At 45.1% G+C, this 16,886-nt stretch overlaps 1 protein-coding gene across 4 annotated transcripts; it reads right to left on the minus strand.

The window, feature by feature from the left end:
• Window positions 1–389: 389 nt before the first annotated feature.
• Window positions 390–16,433, minus strand: CSRP2 (cysteine and glycine rich protein 2). 4 transcript variants are annotated; one of them, XM_065405640.1, is made up of 8 exons: window positions 16,393–16,433; window positions 10,162–10,398; window positions 6,760–6,886; window positions 6,163–6,290; window positions 3,473–3,641; window positions 1,746–1,878; window positions 1,098–1,191; window positions 390–700 (listed from the first exon to the last, which is right to left on the minus strand). In XM_065405640.1, exons 4-8 carry the CDS (start codon window positions 6,272–6,274, stop codon window positions 624–626), a joined length of 585 nt encoding a protein of 194 aa, XP_065261712.1. In that variant the 5' UTR covers window positions 6,275–6,290; window positions 6,760–6,886; window positions 10,162–10,398; window positions 16,393–16,433; the 3' UTR covers window positions 390–623. The 4 variants fall into 4 exon arrangements, with proteins under 4 accessions (XP_065261712.1, XP_065261721.1, XP_065261728.1 ...); XM_065405649.1 differs by lacking the exon at window positions 6,760–6,886; XM_065405656.1 differs by lacking the exon at window positions 10,162–10,398 and having other exon boundaries at window positions 6,760–6,880; window positions 16,393–16,414.
• Window positions 16,434–16,886: the final 453 nt, after the last annotated feature.

Genomic DNA, 16,886 nt, shown 5'->3' on the forward strand with positions numbered 1-16,886 from the left:
ACCCACACACTCCTTTAGTACTTACCTAAGCAGATGCATTCTAGTTGTGGGGTAAGTGAGCAGGGCCACCTGCCCCCTTCTCATGCCAGTGTCCTCTGCTGAGGAGGTGTTGCCAAGGGTGCCCCTATTCAGTGGGTCTCTAAATTAACACCTCTATTGGCATACAGAGGGCAATTCATACCCCTTTCAGGCTCTCCTCCCTCCCCCAGTCACAAGGGCTAGAAGCTTTTTAGGTTAACCAGAAACTGGTGTAAACACATGACTCCAGGTGCTGGGGAGCTAGGTCCAAGTGCCTTAATCCAGCACTGGTCTCAAGCTCTTTATACCGGTGAGTCAGGGTAAGCAGTTTTTACCTGATAATTTAAAGATAGGCTAAACAAACAAAGTCACAATATGCAAAGCTTTATTGAAGTGGAATGACAGTGCTAATAGAGTGTTCATTAACATGTGGTGCACAAGAAAAATAGAGAAATATGTAGTGCTTTAGTATTTGGTAAAAGCTCGATCTAAGCAATATTATAATACACTAGTGTCAGTTTCACAGTAACTAGTAACACTTAAGCTGCGCCTCGTTGCATAGAAGGTGTCTCGGTGAATCATGATCAGTCTTGGATTTTACTCCTTCACTGAGCATGAACAAGGGCACCTGCTCCCTGGCCATATCCAAATCCTTTGGGGCCAAAGTTCTTTGCATAGCAGCCTGAAAAGAAGAAAAAAAAAGCCAATGTTTTTAGAAAGACATGTTAGGATGCCTGCAAGTTACTGGACTTTATTGCTCAGGACTGCTCAGCAGTCTGCTTGCTCCAAAGCAACATTCATGGAAGGATGCTGGAGAATAGAGCATTTAGAGCCATTTAACTATGCCTCAAACAGAACAACATCACTAAGTAATATTGCATAGTTGCAGAACAATTTTGAGCAATACTGCAGTGCTAAGTGTCCCAACCCTGTCAAAATGAAGGAATCCTTATCAGATGTCAGCACAGGATTCCCACCCCAGAGTGACTCCAGATCTGAACTGAACATCTCTGGTCTTTAGAGAGCACGTTACTCTGAACTGTAGGCAGTTAGGGTTCATGCATGTTTCTTCATCTTACCTTTACAATAAATTTCACCTTCTTTTTCAGTCAGGGTTGTGGATTCTAGACTCTTCCCACACTTAGCACATCGGAAACAGTTTTTGTGCCAAGGCTAAGAGAAGCAAAGAGTACAAGTCATTGTATTTACTAGACACATTAGGTACAAGAGTAACATTTAAATAGCAATAGGTACAGACTCCTGTAGCCTAAAGCAGACAAGGATCCTACTCTAGGAGTTTTGGGTTTCTCACTTAAATAATGAAATGACATGACATGATTGGTGATAGAGACCAGCTCTTTTAACAGATTGTTTCAGATGCAAGTTAGCAAAGAAATATTATGCTTTAGGTAAAACACTAAATACATCTAGGTTTTGCCAGAATCTAACATGACTGCAGCCCCAGCCACATGCATTTGTCTTTAAAACCCTCCCTCACCTCTATCTTGGTTTAAGTGACACTGAACTGGTTTGATTAAATGGTGTTTTCCATGCTGAGAAGCTGCTATACTAAGGGAATTTTGCATCACAATAATTGGCCTACCTGACTTTTTCTGGCTAAATATGCTCAAAACAGTTTTGTTTTTAGCCAGCCCTAGTTTTGATTGTGTCTCCCCCTGTCTCCCCCACCCTATTTAGCAAAGAACTTGATCAAAATCCTACTTTACCTTTCCAGCTCCTATTACTTTCTCAGCAGCATAAACAGAATCACCACATCTGGAGCATTTCTCTGCACCTCCAAATTTCTGAGCAAACTTTGAAGTATTTGGACTTGTTGTAGGTCGGTGAGGAGATGGTGTGCTAGAAGGAACAGGGATATAGTAGATCAGTCTTGTGCTCCTATTTACCCTCTAAAACAGTGGTCCCCAAACTTTTCATGTCACACCCCCCCTTACCCCTGTCCACACCCCTTCTCCCTTGAGCCACAGTCGGGAACCATGGCCGGGAGTGTGGCCACAGCTCCTGGGGAGGGGAGGGGTGGACAGGGGTAAGGAGGCCAAGGCTGCGGCCAGAGCTGTGGTTGGGGCTAGGAGCCAAGGGCAGAACGGGGCTGGGTGGCCCTCCCTCCCAGCCCCCTGAACGTTCCTCCATGCCCCCTTATGAGGGCACACTACTCTAAAAGGAGGAGAGCAGGGAGATATCTGAATACGTGCTACAAATTAAATACAAATAATTATTTGTATTTAGTTAACCTAGGTTTTGCCAGAATCCATAATGACTGCAGCCCCAGACACAAGCATTGGTCTTTAAAATCCACCCTCCCTTTTTTTTTTTTTTTTTAATATTAAGACACTGAACTGGTTTGATTAATGGTGTTTTCCCATGCTGAGAAGCTGCTATTTTAAGGGAATTTTGCATCATCATAATTGGCCTACCCGACCCTTGTATTTAGTTAATGACTGCATGTTGTTAAGTTTCCTCCATGTCATAATACTTCCCAGTTATCCAGAAGGGGTAAACACCACAAAGTAGTATTTAATACTGAATACTGACTTGATGAGCCATTGCCCAAGTCAGTATGCCAGTTTCTAAGTTAAATTTGGAGATATTGACTGAACAACCTCATGAGAAATTACATCTCAACTGTTAAAATCTAGAAGCTGGAATTTTAGAAAGATTGAGCTACTAACAGTTGAACTTTAACGGAACTAGATGTCCAAGTTAAGCCTTTCATGAAGTCATCAGAAGTGTGTACTAGTTATGGCATTTGCTGTTAAGATAGCAAACCCCAACTCTGAGCAGGTTTCGATACATCTTTAAGTACTTTTACCTGGCCTGCTGTCAGAACCAATTCTATCACACTTTTGCTACTAGCTAGCCCACTAGTTGCTATATCCGAGACTGAAATGCACTTTAATTTAGACAGAGCAGGATTAATTTTTCCATATAGACATTAAATCTCTATACAACCTCAAATCCTCCTTTATTTTAATTCATAACTAGAACACAACCTTGTCAAAGCTTAGTGTATGAGCCTATCAGCCAGTAAGTAGGATTTGAATACTAAACAAGCCATGTTAGTAATCTTTACACTTGCATAAAGCCAGTAACCAGCACAATATAATTTTTAATCATCCAGAGAGATTAAAAGCTTGATCCTGAAGTCCTTGCCTACAGGTAACTTCCACTGATATCAGTGGAAGTTGCGTGCAGCAGGACTGCAGGAACAGGCATCATGGGTTCAGTGCACCTCTGACCTGCACAGTGTCTCTCTACTTCAATATTCTGCTCTGGGATACGCTGGCATTTTGATGTGTGTTTAGAACACAGCCACATTATACATCTGTAAGAGCATTTGGCCTTTAACTCCTGCATGAAGAACCTTTGGCACAACATGAAGATCACATGCCAACTGTACATCTTGCCGTTAGATATAGTGAAGAGTTGAACTAACTTGTCATGCTTGATGCCCAGTCTCTCGCCTCTGTCCATGTTGAGCGTGCCTGCTCCTTGGCCATAGCCATAGCCTTTAGGACCATACTTTTTTCCATAGCAGGACTTGCAGTAAACCTCATCGTCATGAATTGCTACAGTTGTGCTGTCTAAGTTTTTCCGACAAACCACTGGAAAAAAAGTTTTAAATTGTCAGAAGGGGCCATTTTCGACCATAGCACATGAAGTAAACCAAAAAGTGTCAAATGCCAGATGTCACAGGTTCCCCAACCACAGTTCTTCCTAATGAACTGTGGAACTGCTGAAAATTAGAAGAGGCAGCTTCTCTTTTGAATTGGTGAATTATGTTTAGTTCATAAAAAGGCTCTATTCCCTCCCACCCTCATGGTGCTTATATTTAAAGAATGGAAATTTGCTGTAGTTTGATTAATGAGGTTACACAGAAAACCAGATACTAAAGTCAGCAATTTCCTCTCTTGCTTCAAGTTACATGGAAACAAACATCTGTATCAGTGCAGAAGCATTTACCTGGCTGACCGTTCACAGCCCTCTGTTCACATAGACAAACTGCTTCCCCACAGCTTTTGTAATGCTATTATAGATCCTGGGGTTCTGTTTACTTTTTATGGATACCAGACTAGAACTGTAAACCCAGGAACCAGATTGCTTTCAGTAGCCTATGATGTAATTATTGGGTATCTTTCTATTGCAAGTGGCTGATCCTCCTTTTCCAAGGAATGCAGAGCTTCAGGAAGAATGAAAGCAGGTGTGAACAACAACATTTTAGCAGGCAAGAAAGAATTGGATGTATTATGGAGATTGATCGGAGGACAGAGTTAAGAGACTTGCCCAAGGTCACATCAGTAAGGAATACAGCTATTTCTGCTTCCCTCTTCTAAACACTGCTCTTGTAACTATGTTTAGTGCCCTTTCTTCAGTCATAGCATTTTGATGTCTGTACGGGATACAGGTTGGACTGAAAGCCCAACTACAACCCAGTTCTCTAAGACTTAGCTTAAAAAAAGCAGTAAGCTTCAAAATACACAGAAACCTTTGTTTATTGCATTGATTCAGTAGACCAGCAGTTCTCAAACTGTGGGTTGGGACCCCAAGGCGAGTCACAACACTGTTTTAATGGGGTTGCCTGGGCTGGCGTTAGATTTGCTGAGGCCCATGGCCAAAGCCCGAACCTCACCACCCGAGGCCAATGCCTGAGGGCTTCAGCCCTGGGCAACCGGGCTCAGGTTACAGGTTCCCCCCCCCCCCCCCCCCCAGAGTGGTGGGACTCAGGCTTCAGTCCACCCTCCTGGGGTCATGTAGTAATTTTTGTTGTCAGAAGGGGGTAAAATGAAGTTTGAAAACCCCTGCAGTAGACAGTGGATACATGGCATTTTATAATTAAGAGCAATTAATCAGTTTTCAAATACACTAAATCTTTATGTTTTAAGCTCAGCAAAACTAAACATGACCTTGGTTTAGTATGTTTCACCGAGTGAAGCCAACCAACTGTCTGACTGCATGTTCCAAGTTTCTAATAGGAGAAACTTCTATAAAATCTGAACTTAAGCCAACTGAGCCACAGCCAAATAATTTGTTATCATTGCTGTAGAGTACCAGGAAAAGGAACAAACACACCTATATCCCATCATCACACATAGATGGGATGTTGCATCTATTAGTGGCAAGCTAGTTTTGAAAGTCTTCCCATTTGTAACTGTAGTTTCCTATAAACCAAGGCTGAACCTTAATTCTGGTCCCCAGAGAGTCGAGGCCAGAAAGCTGGGCAAAGTGACACTGCATACTTGCAATAAGTTGAAGTACTTTGATTTTGTTAGACAGGCAGTTGGTGAATTTATAAGATTACCTTTTTTCCAACTAATCAACAATCTTTACAGCAGAAAAAGCTAAATTTGATGCCTGAATGAGTTGGTTAGACTGAAAAATAGTGACTTGGACTCGACTCATCTGAAATAACCCACAGCCTCCTATGCCAAGGAGGGCTAGGATTTTGGCTCTGCTACATGTATTAGTTAGAAATTCAGCCAAACTACTGATGCTTTAATATCCTACACAATCTACATGGACCTGGGTGAAAGAGGGAAGGGGGAGGGGTTCATTTAATTATTCCTTCAGCCCTCTGTCTACTTTCCAACAGATTCAGAGGCAGAAGCTTGGCTCTACAAAACTATCTAAACAAATCCAGCCTTCTTGCTGTGCCGTTACCTATTGGACAGAATTCAAATGTAGGTTTCTCACTCCAAAACATGTTCCATGCCTTTTACAGACATAAGCTTGTGAAGGAGAGATCTAGGCTCAGTTTAACAAGTCTCTTTATGACCTCTCCCACACCAGAGGAAAGGGACACACTTTCTCAGTGGTTCTGGATGAGCTCTCCCTCTGACACGGAGGTCCTTATGAGGCGTAAGGGAAAGGGTGGCAAGTTAATCTAAGTGACAGCATTCATAGCATTCCTGAGGGCCCCCCAAAATTGGGGCACTCTGGCAACATGCACTGCCATTCAGTTTCCCAAGTGCCAACTCAGAGCCTTTATTATGTAACCCCTATGGATACGTTTGTAGAAGAGCATCTTGCTCGGACGCTGTTCAGTCTGACATGCAATAGAATCACTGAAGAGAGTTGGCAGACCAAAAAAAAAAAAAAAAAAAAGCGCAGTGTGTGAGGAATACTTACTGCAGAGAAAGCAGCATCTGTGGAAACTCCTCCCATCACACTGAACCTCTTCAGCATGGTAGACTGTTCGTCCACAGGCACCGCACTTGTTACCTCCTCCCCAGTTCGGCATCCCAACTCTGTGGAAGCTACACCAGCAGTTAGAGACAGAGCAGCAAGATTAAGATTGTTCACTGAATTGTTCTCAGAGTCAATACAAAAGAGTCTGTGAGCTATGAACTGTAGTCATTTAACACAATGCTGCCTGTCTGCCAGATTTTTGGCTATTTTGAGCCTAGTTTTATAAGGAAGTGTCTATAGTAGTCAGATTGCGAGTACTAAACACATTCTACATCCCAGATAGTACTCATAGGGTCAAATAGCCTTTATGGGCTTATCTGTAATGCTGCAGGAGCCTCCAAGTAAGCTTAGGGGACAAATCTTTAAACACTTAAGTTCCCACTGTTGTATGCAATGTTGCTTGGTGCATTCAACAGAAGACCTGGAAACAGAAGATACTGCCTCCCCAAAACCACGTTTTACATTCCCTGTTCAGGATTTTGAAAGTTACATGAATTGGATATGCACAAAGTTGCATGCATAATGGCTTTACTGTACCTTGAATGAACACCCTCCCAGATGGATGTAATTTCAGTTTCTATGCTTCATTAATCCTGTTTCTCTTCTGATGGAAGCCAACCAATTGTGCCAACAAAGGGATTTTGTTTTTCTGCAGAGTCTATGCCTTGGAAAATGGCATAAGTCATAAGGTTTGCCTCACTGGAGAGCAATTCGCTATGCTAAGAGTTGTTTTTTTCTGAACTAGTGTCTGAAATTTAGTGGTTAATGGGGATTATTGGTTAATGGGCATCCTCATGCTAGTGACAAAAACCTCACCTTCACCAGGCAGGTATGTTCTGTGAGCCCAAATATTCAAAGTAGAATTTTGTGAAAGAAAATGGCTGACAACCACAAGCATGTAGTATTATTTCTTGTCACGTACTAAGCTGTAGTAAATTTTAGGAACATCGTTATTGCACTTACTGGTTTGATACTTAAATATTTGCTAGTGGAGAGACTCCACCCCCTACAGCCATAAAAGGAAAGCTGGTGCTGCTACGATGGCACTTCTACGAATGCCAAAAGCTAACTGCTGAAAAAATTTCCAATTTAAGCAGAAGAGCACTACAGTTAAGGTAGACACTGGGAGGCCCTTGGGACAACTGGATTTTGTTTCTCAAATGAAACTGTTCATTACTTGTAATAAAGACATTGTTAGTTCTCTCACTGCAACAGCACTCCTCTATAAAGCAGATTTATAGTCAGGATTTTAATGAGAAAATAATCTCAGAGTTCAGCTGCTTGTTGCCTCATGCCCACTCCCCCTACTTTTTTCTATTTGTTGGCTCTTGTTCCAAGTTAGATTGTGAACTCTTTGGGGCAGGGGCCATGACTGTATATTGAACAACACAGGGGAGGCCCAGTTAGTTTTTGTAATGCAGAGCCAGAATTCCACTGATGTTGTAGTTTTAAGACAAGGATTTCATCTATGTGTAAATATTGCAGCACCAGTATGGTATTGATATAGGGAAAGTTTACAGGGCCACAAGGCCTGCCTAACAGCCCTTGGTGCCTTTGAAAAGTTCTCCTACACTAATCAGAGATAGGGGGGAGGGGGGCAGGAGGAAGTGGAGGCTTCCCTGGCACAGCTCAGCCTCCCTTGCTACCTCCAATTACTGAAAAGGCAGACCTGTCCCTGATCGGTGCTTTGGACTCCATCTTATTAGTCAGAGGTTGATGGAGCTTCAGATGTCATGCCTATCTCCCCTCTAACTGCTGGAAGCAGGACTCACACACCTACCCATCCAGGACCTTCTGTTCAGAGAGGATGTGAAGAAAGAAAAGTGGAGAAGTATTCCTCCCCCACCCCACTTTCAGACCTGTCTTTGCTGTTCCTAGTTGCTACTGCCCTTTGGGGAAAACAAGTAGTCAGTATGACTCTTGACCATGGGCAGCGGGTATAATAGGCCAGGGGAGGCTGCAGCTGGCCCTCCCTAGACTCCAGAGAGATTACTGATGAACCCAGGATACTGAGTGGCAAGTACCACCTCCTCAGCCACCCCAGAACCTGCATGGGACATATGAAAAGCTTCTTCCGATGAGAGTGAGACCCTTGATTGGAGTCTGGGGAAGGGAGGCACGGTGCAGCTGCAGCTGGCCCGGGGCTCCTCCGGTCAAGGGGAGAGCACTTGGGCCTCCAGCCAGCCCAGGGCACCTCCAGCCAAAGGGGGAGTGCATCCTCCAGGTGGGAGGGTTTGTGGCTCTGGCTGCAGGGGCTAGCCTCCCCAAAGGGGGACTCCACCCACTGCCCATGCTCTTGATAGTTTCACTGCTGTCTGCAGGGTTTTGAATTGGAGTTGTAAGACTGACTAGTATCATTTTAATTGCATTTTGCAGCTTGGCAAACCAATAAGCAGCAGAGGAACTGCTGCTGCTGTCCGCCTATAGACTCAAAGAAAAACACTCCACTGGTTTATGTTCAGTTTACATTTGAAAAGGTTCTGAAAAGACCTTAACAGCTAAAATTTTAAAAGAAAGTTAAAATCTGTAGAAAGAGAACCATGCATACACCATGACCAACTCCTACCTCAGCAGATCTGTAGGGTTTCTTCTTGAGCGCCACAGTTGGCACTATGGGGTCTAAAGAGAAACTAGGCTAAGCACCAGTCATTTAGTCTTTTATATTCTTCCTTTCCCCAGGCACTTGTTTTACAAGCCAGACAGGGTTGCCAACTTTCTAATTGCACAAAACCAAATACCCCTGCCCCATCCCTTCTCCAAGGCCCTGCCCCTGCTCCCCCCCATCTCCTGCTCTCCCCCACCCTCCACTCACTTTCACCAGGCTGGGGCAAGGGGTTGGGGTACGGGAGGGAGGTGAGGACTCTGGCTGGGAGTGCAGGCTCTGGGGTGGGGAGGAGGGGTTTGGGGTCAAGGAAGGGGCTCTGGGCTGGGGCAGAGGAGAGGGTTTGGGGTGCATGGTCCCAGTAGCACTTACTGCAGCTCCCAGGAAGCTGCCACCATGTCCCTGCAGTCCCTACATACATGGATAGCCAGAGAGGCTCCATGCGCTGCCCTTGCATCTGCAGGTGCCGCCCCAGCAGCTCTATTAGCCAATGGGAGCTGTGGAGCCAGCCCACAGGGCAGGGGCAGTTCTTGGAGCCTCCCATGTGTGTAGGTGCTGCAGGGACCTGGCAGCCGCTCCCGGGAGCCGCATGGAGCTAGGGAGCCCTGCCTTAGTCCTAGGCCCCTACTTTACCGCCAACTGGACTTTTAACGGCCCGGTTGGCAGTGCCAACTGGAGCCGCCAGGATCCCTTTTCGACCGGCTGTTCTGGTCGAAAACTAGACACGTGGCAACCCTAAAGTCAGAGCAACACTCCTCCTACTTACAAGATCTTCCCCTTTGCCATCTTTTTGCTTCCAACACCATCCTTAACCTTCAGACTTGAGCTGCTCAGCTCATTATTTTCCCCATTGTGCAGCCCTAATTCAAAATTAGGAGCTCTGTTCAAGTAGCTCCACCTGCCTTAGAGTTAAATTGAGCTTCAGATACCTGTGGAGGAGTGGCATGGTGTGTCCTACAAAGGAATGCTTCTGAGTCACTATCTTTGGGAAACCCTACTGTATTAAGCATATGAATGGCTTATGCATCTTTGTATCCACTCCATGGGGCCTAGGTTACCACAGCTCCTCGAGGAACTGAAAACAATGGGGGGGGGAGGGAAAGAGAGGAGATGATTAAGGCAAAGCACTGAGGTTATAAACACCTCCAGAGAAGTACCACCTGCTTGGGAGGCGCTCAAACCAGATTCTCCAGAGACCAACAGACCAAGGATTTTGGAATAAATGGACTGACCTTAAACTGACTTGGGGCCTTCATTCTGGTTCCTGATCTAGAGACCGATCAGAACTTTAGCCACAGGGGAAACCCAGCAGTGGGATTTGAAGGGCTGACACCTACCAGAACCCCAGACTGGCATTGGGGTGACCTTTGGTGTTTTTTTATTGTTATTCTATGCTGTCTCCAACGTTTTTCCCTTAAGAGTAAACGTGCTTGCTTAGAATGAGCTGTGTGGTAACTTATCACGACTAGCAATACTGTTCACAGCCCTTGCAGAGAAAGCCAAGTGTAGGCACTGGCCTTTAGGCAGACTGGCTTGCTGGGGATATCATAGTGTAGATCAGGGAGCTGTAAAGCCTGAAAAAAAAAAAATCCAGTCAGAAGCAAGTGAGATGCAGGTCTCTGCCCAGGAGAGGGAAGGGCTGGGAGCTGGAAACCTTTAAGTGGGTGCCCTTGGGGGAATATCAGAGGGGAAAATACAGGTGCCCTTGTACTGAAACTGTGACAGCATGCCCTACAAAAGGAATGTTGCTAAGTAACTGCTAAGAGACCTTTGCTCAATGGTGGGGGGGGGGGGGGGGGGGGGGGACAGCCACTAGTGGAATGTGGTAAAACAAGATTAACTGATTAACTCAAATTGGGACATCTTAAGCGAATTCTTAAGCAGAGGTTTACGGAACTGTTCTGTTTAATACAGAAGTGGCTTAGTAGCTGTTCCATTTATGGTGGGGACATTAAATTAATTACTGAAATATTTCTTTGTGCAACCTTTCCAACAGCTTAGCACTGTTGCTTCTCAATTGGTTGGCAATAGTGAATACTCTGAGCAGGCTAGTAAGATTTGTTTTATGACACCACTATTTGTCATTCTTGGCCTCACTGTAGAGTCTAAAAATTAAGATTCCATTTCTTTTATTCAAGTGTTTGGCTGTGCTACCACACAGCAGCTGACATCAATCATGGCAAACAGGGTCCTCTGAAAGAGGGATACAGGCTGCATTCCTCTTCCAAACCCTTGTACATTAACTGCAGGATGGAGAAGAGATTCCTTCCCGCTTTGTATGTGTCTCAGAGAACGTGCCAAGTTGAAATTTTATTAAATAAGCTTCTTTCTTGGGCCTCACAGGGCTTTGGCACTGTTACAAGGCACTGACCTGCCTTTTGTTTTACACACACACATACTTTAATTGCATCTTCTTTCTTACAAGAATATTTAAGAAGGGCAGCCCCAGTGATGGGGTACAGGGACTGAGACCCAGGTTCACAGCTCAGTCACAACCTTCCTGGGAGAGTCAATTAATCTACCCTGGGTCTCTGCTCCCCATCTGTAAAACAGGGAAAGCACTGCCATACCCCAGAGAAGCACGGAGAGGATGTAATTCATAATGGATTACAAGATGCAGATACTACTGTGATAAAGGCCATGCAAGTACCTAGACAGAATTTAAAGGCAGTCAGAATTTGATGTGCTTAAGGCTTTTGATTTTCAAGCGTCAACAAAGGTTAGTGCTTCAAGAAGGTGGGTGTCCCTGAGGAAACTACGGCCACCTGTCCTCCCCTTTAACATTCCCATAGGAGCTTCTACAGCAGCAATAGCAGTATTCCTTGAGCTATCAGCACAAGTCATCCCCAAGCAGTGGAGATTAGAAAACAGACTTCAGTGAGAAGCAGTCTGTTAATCTGTTCCAAATACAGCACCTCAGAGTGGTCAGATAGCTAGAGAACACTATACGTAGTCTGCCCTAAAGATCAATTCTTTCCACTTAAAAGCTAGATAGCAGGTGTTCTGTCTACATTATTCCAACATGAGCTATGCTACACATTAGAGCCCCACAGGCAGATTAATAACATTCTGATTTCAGTTCTCAGAAGGGTAGTGAGGATGCTGTAGCTCATGAAAGCTGCTTGCAGAACTTGATAAGCCTTCTGCTAGTTCAGGCAGGCCTTTAATGAATGTAAGCGCCATTGATGTGGTACTAAGTTTTCCAGATGTTTGTACCAATGGTACCCTAGAATTCTGAACCATTTTGTTTTTAATGAGTTCTTGGCAGCCACCCTCCTCTCCAGAGGAGCGTACACCTGGACTTCCAGTAAGTACCTCTTGGCAGGCGCATAATTCTATCCCCTGCACCCCTTCTCAGAGCGATGCTCTTATTTACTCCACATTGAAAGCTACGACTATACTACCCCCCTCCCATTCCCCAGTTCGGTGCTGTTCACGGACGGGAATATAGGGTTAAGTCAGCAGTCACTAGTATTTAGGCAATTTTTTGAAAAATAAACAATTCAAGTGTTTGAGATGTTTCATACTACATTAAGAAACACCTTATCTTAAAGGGATTTGCTTGCCCTTGCTCAGTGATTGGTCTAGGAACTCACATTTCATACTATGTTAAGTAAAGCATTTGTCTGAGGATTGGGCAAAAATTCTGTAGGCAGCTGACCTTAAAGCTTTGATTCTTATTGAAGATTGGACTCATGTTTTTTGCATTTAAACATGCACAGTGTGTAAAGTCACAAGTAGGACATCTTGCCTAAGGGGCAGTCCAGAAAAGAAGCCAACTTTAACCCTTCAGAAGTTTTAGCCATGATGACAGAGGACTCAATGTACTAGTGAAGGACACAAGAGCCAAAATTGATCGATATTTTACCTAGAATGGTGAATAGGCAATATGCTAAACAGCAGCATGTGGGGAAAGTGCTAAGCCACACTCCCATGGAATGCAAAGGAATCAAGGCAGTGAGGATGCCTCAAGAACACCTAGAGGCAGCTACTGTGCCCTGCAATTAGGTGCCCAACCCTGTTTGCTACCAAAAGAAGAGATGCGTACACACAATAAGAGGTGCATGGGTAGAGCTATGCCTTCCAGGCAGCTCCCCATCCAGAAGTCTTCTACATTAGCTACACATTAAAAATGATACCTGGGTTTGAGTTTCCACTGGATGCAATCAAAAGACTAGAGTTTTGTAAGAGCCAGCCAGGCGCAGAAAAGCTATAAAATTAAAGCAACAGGAACCTAAAGAGTGGGGCTACTCCCATGCACATAATATTTTACATAGAGCTGCATGAAATGTTCCCATAGCTGAACAGTTCATGACCACGTTGTTTTCACAAGCTAACTGCAAACAACTGTTTCTGGGTTTTGGAGTCCTGGCCGATGGGGAAATGCAACATTTCTATACTTAATTTCTCCTGCTCAGCTGTGCCCCCCAAACTGACACTTTCCCTTTTCCACTTCAATATTTGTCCCACTTCTACAACTAGTTGGGTCTAAACAAGTATGCAGACACTAGCATTATCACTACAACACTTCCATACAAGAGCATGCACTAGTACAATCTCCATGGCACATAAGAGCCCAGTGAGCCACCTTCGATACTAAACAACCAAACAAAAAACCCACGAACACATACTACTGATTGGAGAGGTCACGGGGCAGTGAGCTGTTTGGAATCGCACGGCAACACTAGGATGCTCTGAGCCAATGGAGATTCCCCCCCCCCCCCCCCATGCCCTCAACACAAGAGGACTGTTGCTTCGCATTCCACTGGATGAAAAGACTGTCTCCTGCAGAAGCCCTGCAAGTTTGTTTACTGAGCACAAGGAGCTGGTTCAACCATTCAGTCATGGAACCTGACAAAATAGCAAGAGTCCTCACCCCAACTATCCAATCTGCACAAAGCTGCCTCAAAAAAACCTCACCTTAGAGTCTGGAAAATGTTGCACTACTTTTAGACAATGCAGTTTTTGTTTAAAACAAAAAAACAAAAACAAAAACACGATGATGCTTTCATAAAATGGCAACCTAGAAAAAGGGAAATGTGGAGTGTTTACTATTTAGTGTTTAGTATTTATAGTTTCTACTGACAGGCTGTTGTAGCATGAGATTCCTCCCCCTCCAAAAAAACCCCCAAAAAAACAAACATGCAAGTTTCTTAGACAGGAACTGTCTTGTACAGCATTGTCAGCACTCAATAGTTAGATAACTGCTGTGTACTTGAACTTCTGGAAGTAAACCCTGCTTCAGAAAAGTGAGCCCTTGCTTATGAAGTTCTGTGAAGAGAGCTATTTGGGGGGAAAGGGGGGGGGGGAATCTTTCAAGCTACTAATCTTACATCAAGCCAATTTTAGATGTACATCAGACTAGCTTTTCTAGTAGCTTTAACAAGAGACCACACCAAGCCTTTCTAGTCATGTACTACACAACATTTGTTACGGTGTAACCATTGTGACAGAAAGACCTGTTGAAAATGGAATTGTTTTGGCCAGGAACATAAGTAATCAGCTTGGCAAGCTAATCTGCCTATGTGCACACATATCCACTACAGTGGAACCTCAGAATTACGAACACCAGAGTTACGACTTGACTAGTCAACCACACACCTTATTTGGAACTGGAAGTACACAATCAGGCAGCAGCAGAGACAAAACACAAACAAAAAACCCACAAAATGCAAATACAGTACTGTACCGAACGTAAACTAAAAAAAAAAAAAAAAAGGAAGTTTAAAAAAATTAGATAAGGTGAAGAAACTCTTCTGTGCTTGTTTCATTTAAATTAAGATAGTTAAAAGCAGTGGTTTTCTTCTGCATAAAGAAGTTTCCAAGCTGTATTAAGTCAATGTTCAGTTGTAAACTTTTGAAAGAACCACCATAATGTTAGGAACGTTTCAAAGTTACCAACAACCTCCATTCCTGAAGTGTTCATAACTCTGAGGGTCTACTGTATACGCTTCTTTTCCACAGGTATCAGATAAGTGAATTTATATTGTTTCATAAACCGATGTTTTGAATTTATGTATGTTAGTCCACGCACACCTTCCTGCCTTCAGTCAACTCAAACTTTGAAATGCAAACCCTCTAGACCCACTATTCTTAAGTGATTTTGCAGCAACTCTTCCCTCTCCACCCTCCCAAATGATAATGGAGATTCATAGATAGTAGAAGATATTGTTGATCTCACTACCCCACAACAAGTTGGGCCACTGATTCTACACTACCATTACCCAACAGAAACTGCTGGTTAACTTAGCTAATGTAATGCCATATAGCAGGGGTAGGCAACCTATGGCATGTGTGCCAAAGGCAGAACGCAAGCTGATTTTCAGTGGCACTCACACTGCCCCGGTCCTGGCCACCAGTCCAGGAAATCTGCATTTTAATTTAATTTTAAATGAAGCTTCTTAAACATTTTAAAAACCTTATTTACTTTACATACAATAGTTTTGTTATATATTATAGACTTATGGAAAGAGACCTTCTAAAAACATTAAAATGTATTACTGGCACACAAAACCTTAAATTAGAGTGAATAAATGAAGACTTGGCACATCACTTCTGAAAGGTTGCTGACCCCTGCTATATAGCATAGTTTTAGGAGACTAAGTTATTGCAAGTATCAATCTAGTATATCCAAATGTATATATGCGCATCAGGCTCAAGGCATTTCTAGCAAACTAGCAAACTACTAATTAGTCAAGCACCCACCGATATCGGCATTATTTAACCATCCAGGGATTTAATTTGACCAAGGAGAAAGGCAGGGCCGGATTTCCAATTAGGCACATGCCTAGGGGCACCAGCGTTCTAGGGGCACCTCTCTAAAACTGTGTGCTACACAAACACCAGCTGTAGGCAGGGTGGGCGCTGAAGATGCTGTGCCTAGGGGCATGTATGGTGTAAATCCAGCCCATAGCCCAATGAATCCAATATATTTTAGCAAAAATGCCCAGAATTGTGGGGCATTTAAGTTTACTAGGAGACAACAAAACCCACACAGGTGGTATTTTGTTCTCATTATAAAAGTCACTGTCTAATCACTGGAGGCCCGTCTGCCCCATTGCTGGTTGGGCCAGCTTCAGGCTCCAACACGAATGCACCGCCCCAAGGAGTCACTGCACTCAGGAGGCAAGACATGCCAGGGTAGAGTGGATGTCCCAACACGCAGGATGTCATGATAGGAACTGGCAGACAGTGACTCCGCTTCAGAGGCCCTACACGGGGTCATGAACCCTGAAGCCTTTCTGTGAGCCACCTGTAATGACGCCAGGCCCCGCACGGAAAGCCCAATGGCTGGGGGTTGTTGAAAGGCGGCAGAAGTAACTCCGGCCAGGGCAGCGGTGCGCTGTAGCGGCGGCGTGTTCGGCACTAGCCCGACACCGCGGGCCCCTGCTCACCACCCAGGGAGTCACTGGGGGGTCGCGTCTCTGACCCACGCCGCAAGCCGGCCAGACCCCCAGTCACAAGACGGGGCCCCGCTGCAGCGCCAGCGCAGCCAGACGCCGCCGGCCCCGGGGCAGAGCTCCAGTCCGCTCCCGGGCAGCGTGGCCGGGGTGCGGGCGGATACTCACCGCAGCGCAGCAGCTCAAGGAACGCGGCCGGTCTCACGCTCAATAGCCGCCGCTGGAGCCTATTTAAAGGGGCCTAGCGCGGCCAGGGCGGAGCTAGAGCGGGGAGCCCCGCCCCGCCTCCCCGGCTACTCCCCAGCCCCCACCCCTCGCCCTCTGGCCGGCCCCACTCCCCAGCCATCGGTGACCTTTAACCAGAGGTCTCAACTTCAACCCCTCCCCCCACGCCCCGGCCGTGGGTCAGAGGCAGAAGCCTGCGGGAAGGTTGGGGTCGCAGTTTGCAGGAGCTCAGCCCCGCGTGCGGGCGGCTCTGGGAGTGCTCAGCTGGGGAGCTGGATTGCAAAACTCAGCAGCCGCACTGGTGTGTATTAATCTAGGGCTGGGCGTGTAGGTAGTTTGGATATGGGGTTTTATTCCCAGTTCTCCCCCTCTTCTCTCCCCGCTCCCACCCCATAGCTGTCAAACAGCTGAGCTTCGCTAGCTCGTTTGAGACTGAA

Source organism: Emys orbicularis, chromosome 1, assembly GCF_028017835.1.
Source record: "Emys orbicularis isolate rEmyOrb1 chromosome 1, rEmyOrb1.hap1, whole genome shotgun sequence".
Lineage (NCBI taxonomy): Eukaryota > Metazoa > Chordata > Testudines > Emydidae > Emys > Emys orbicularis.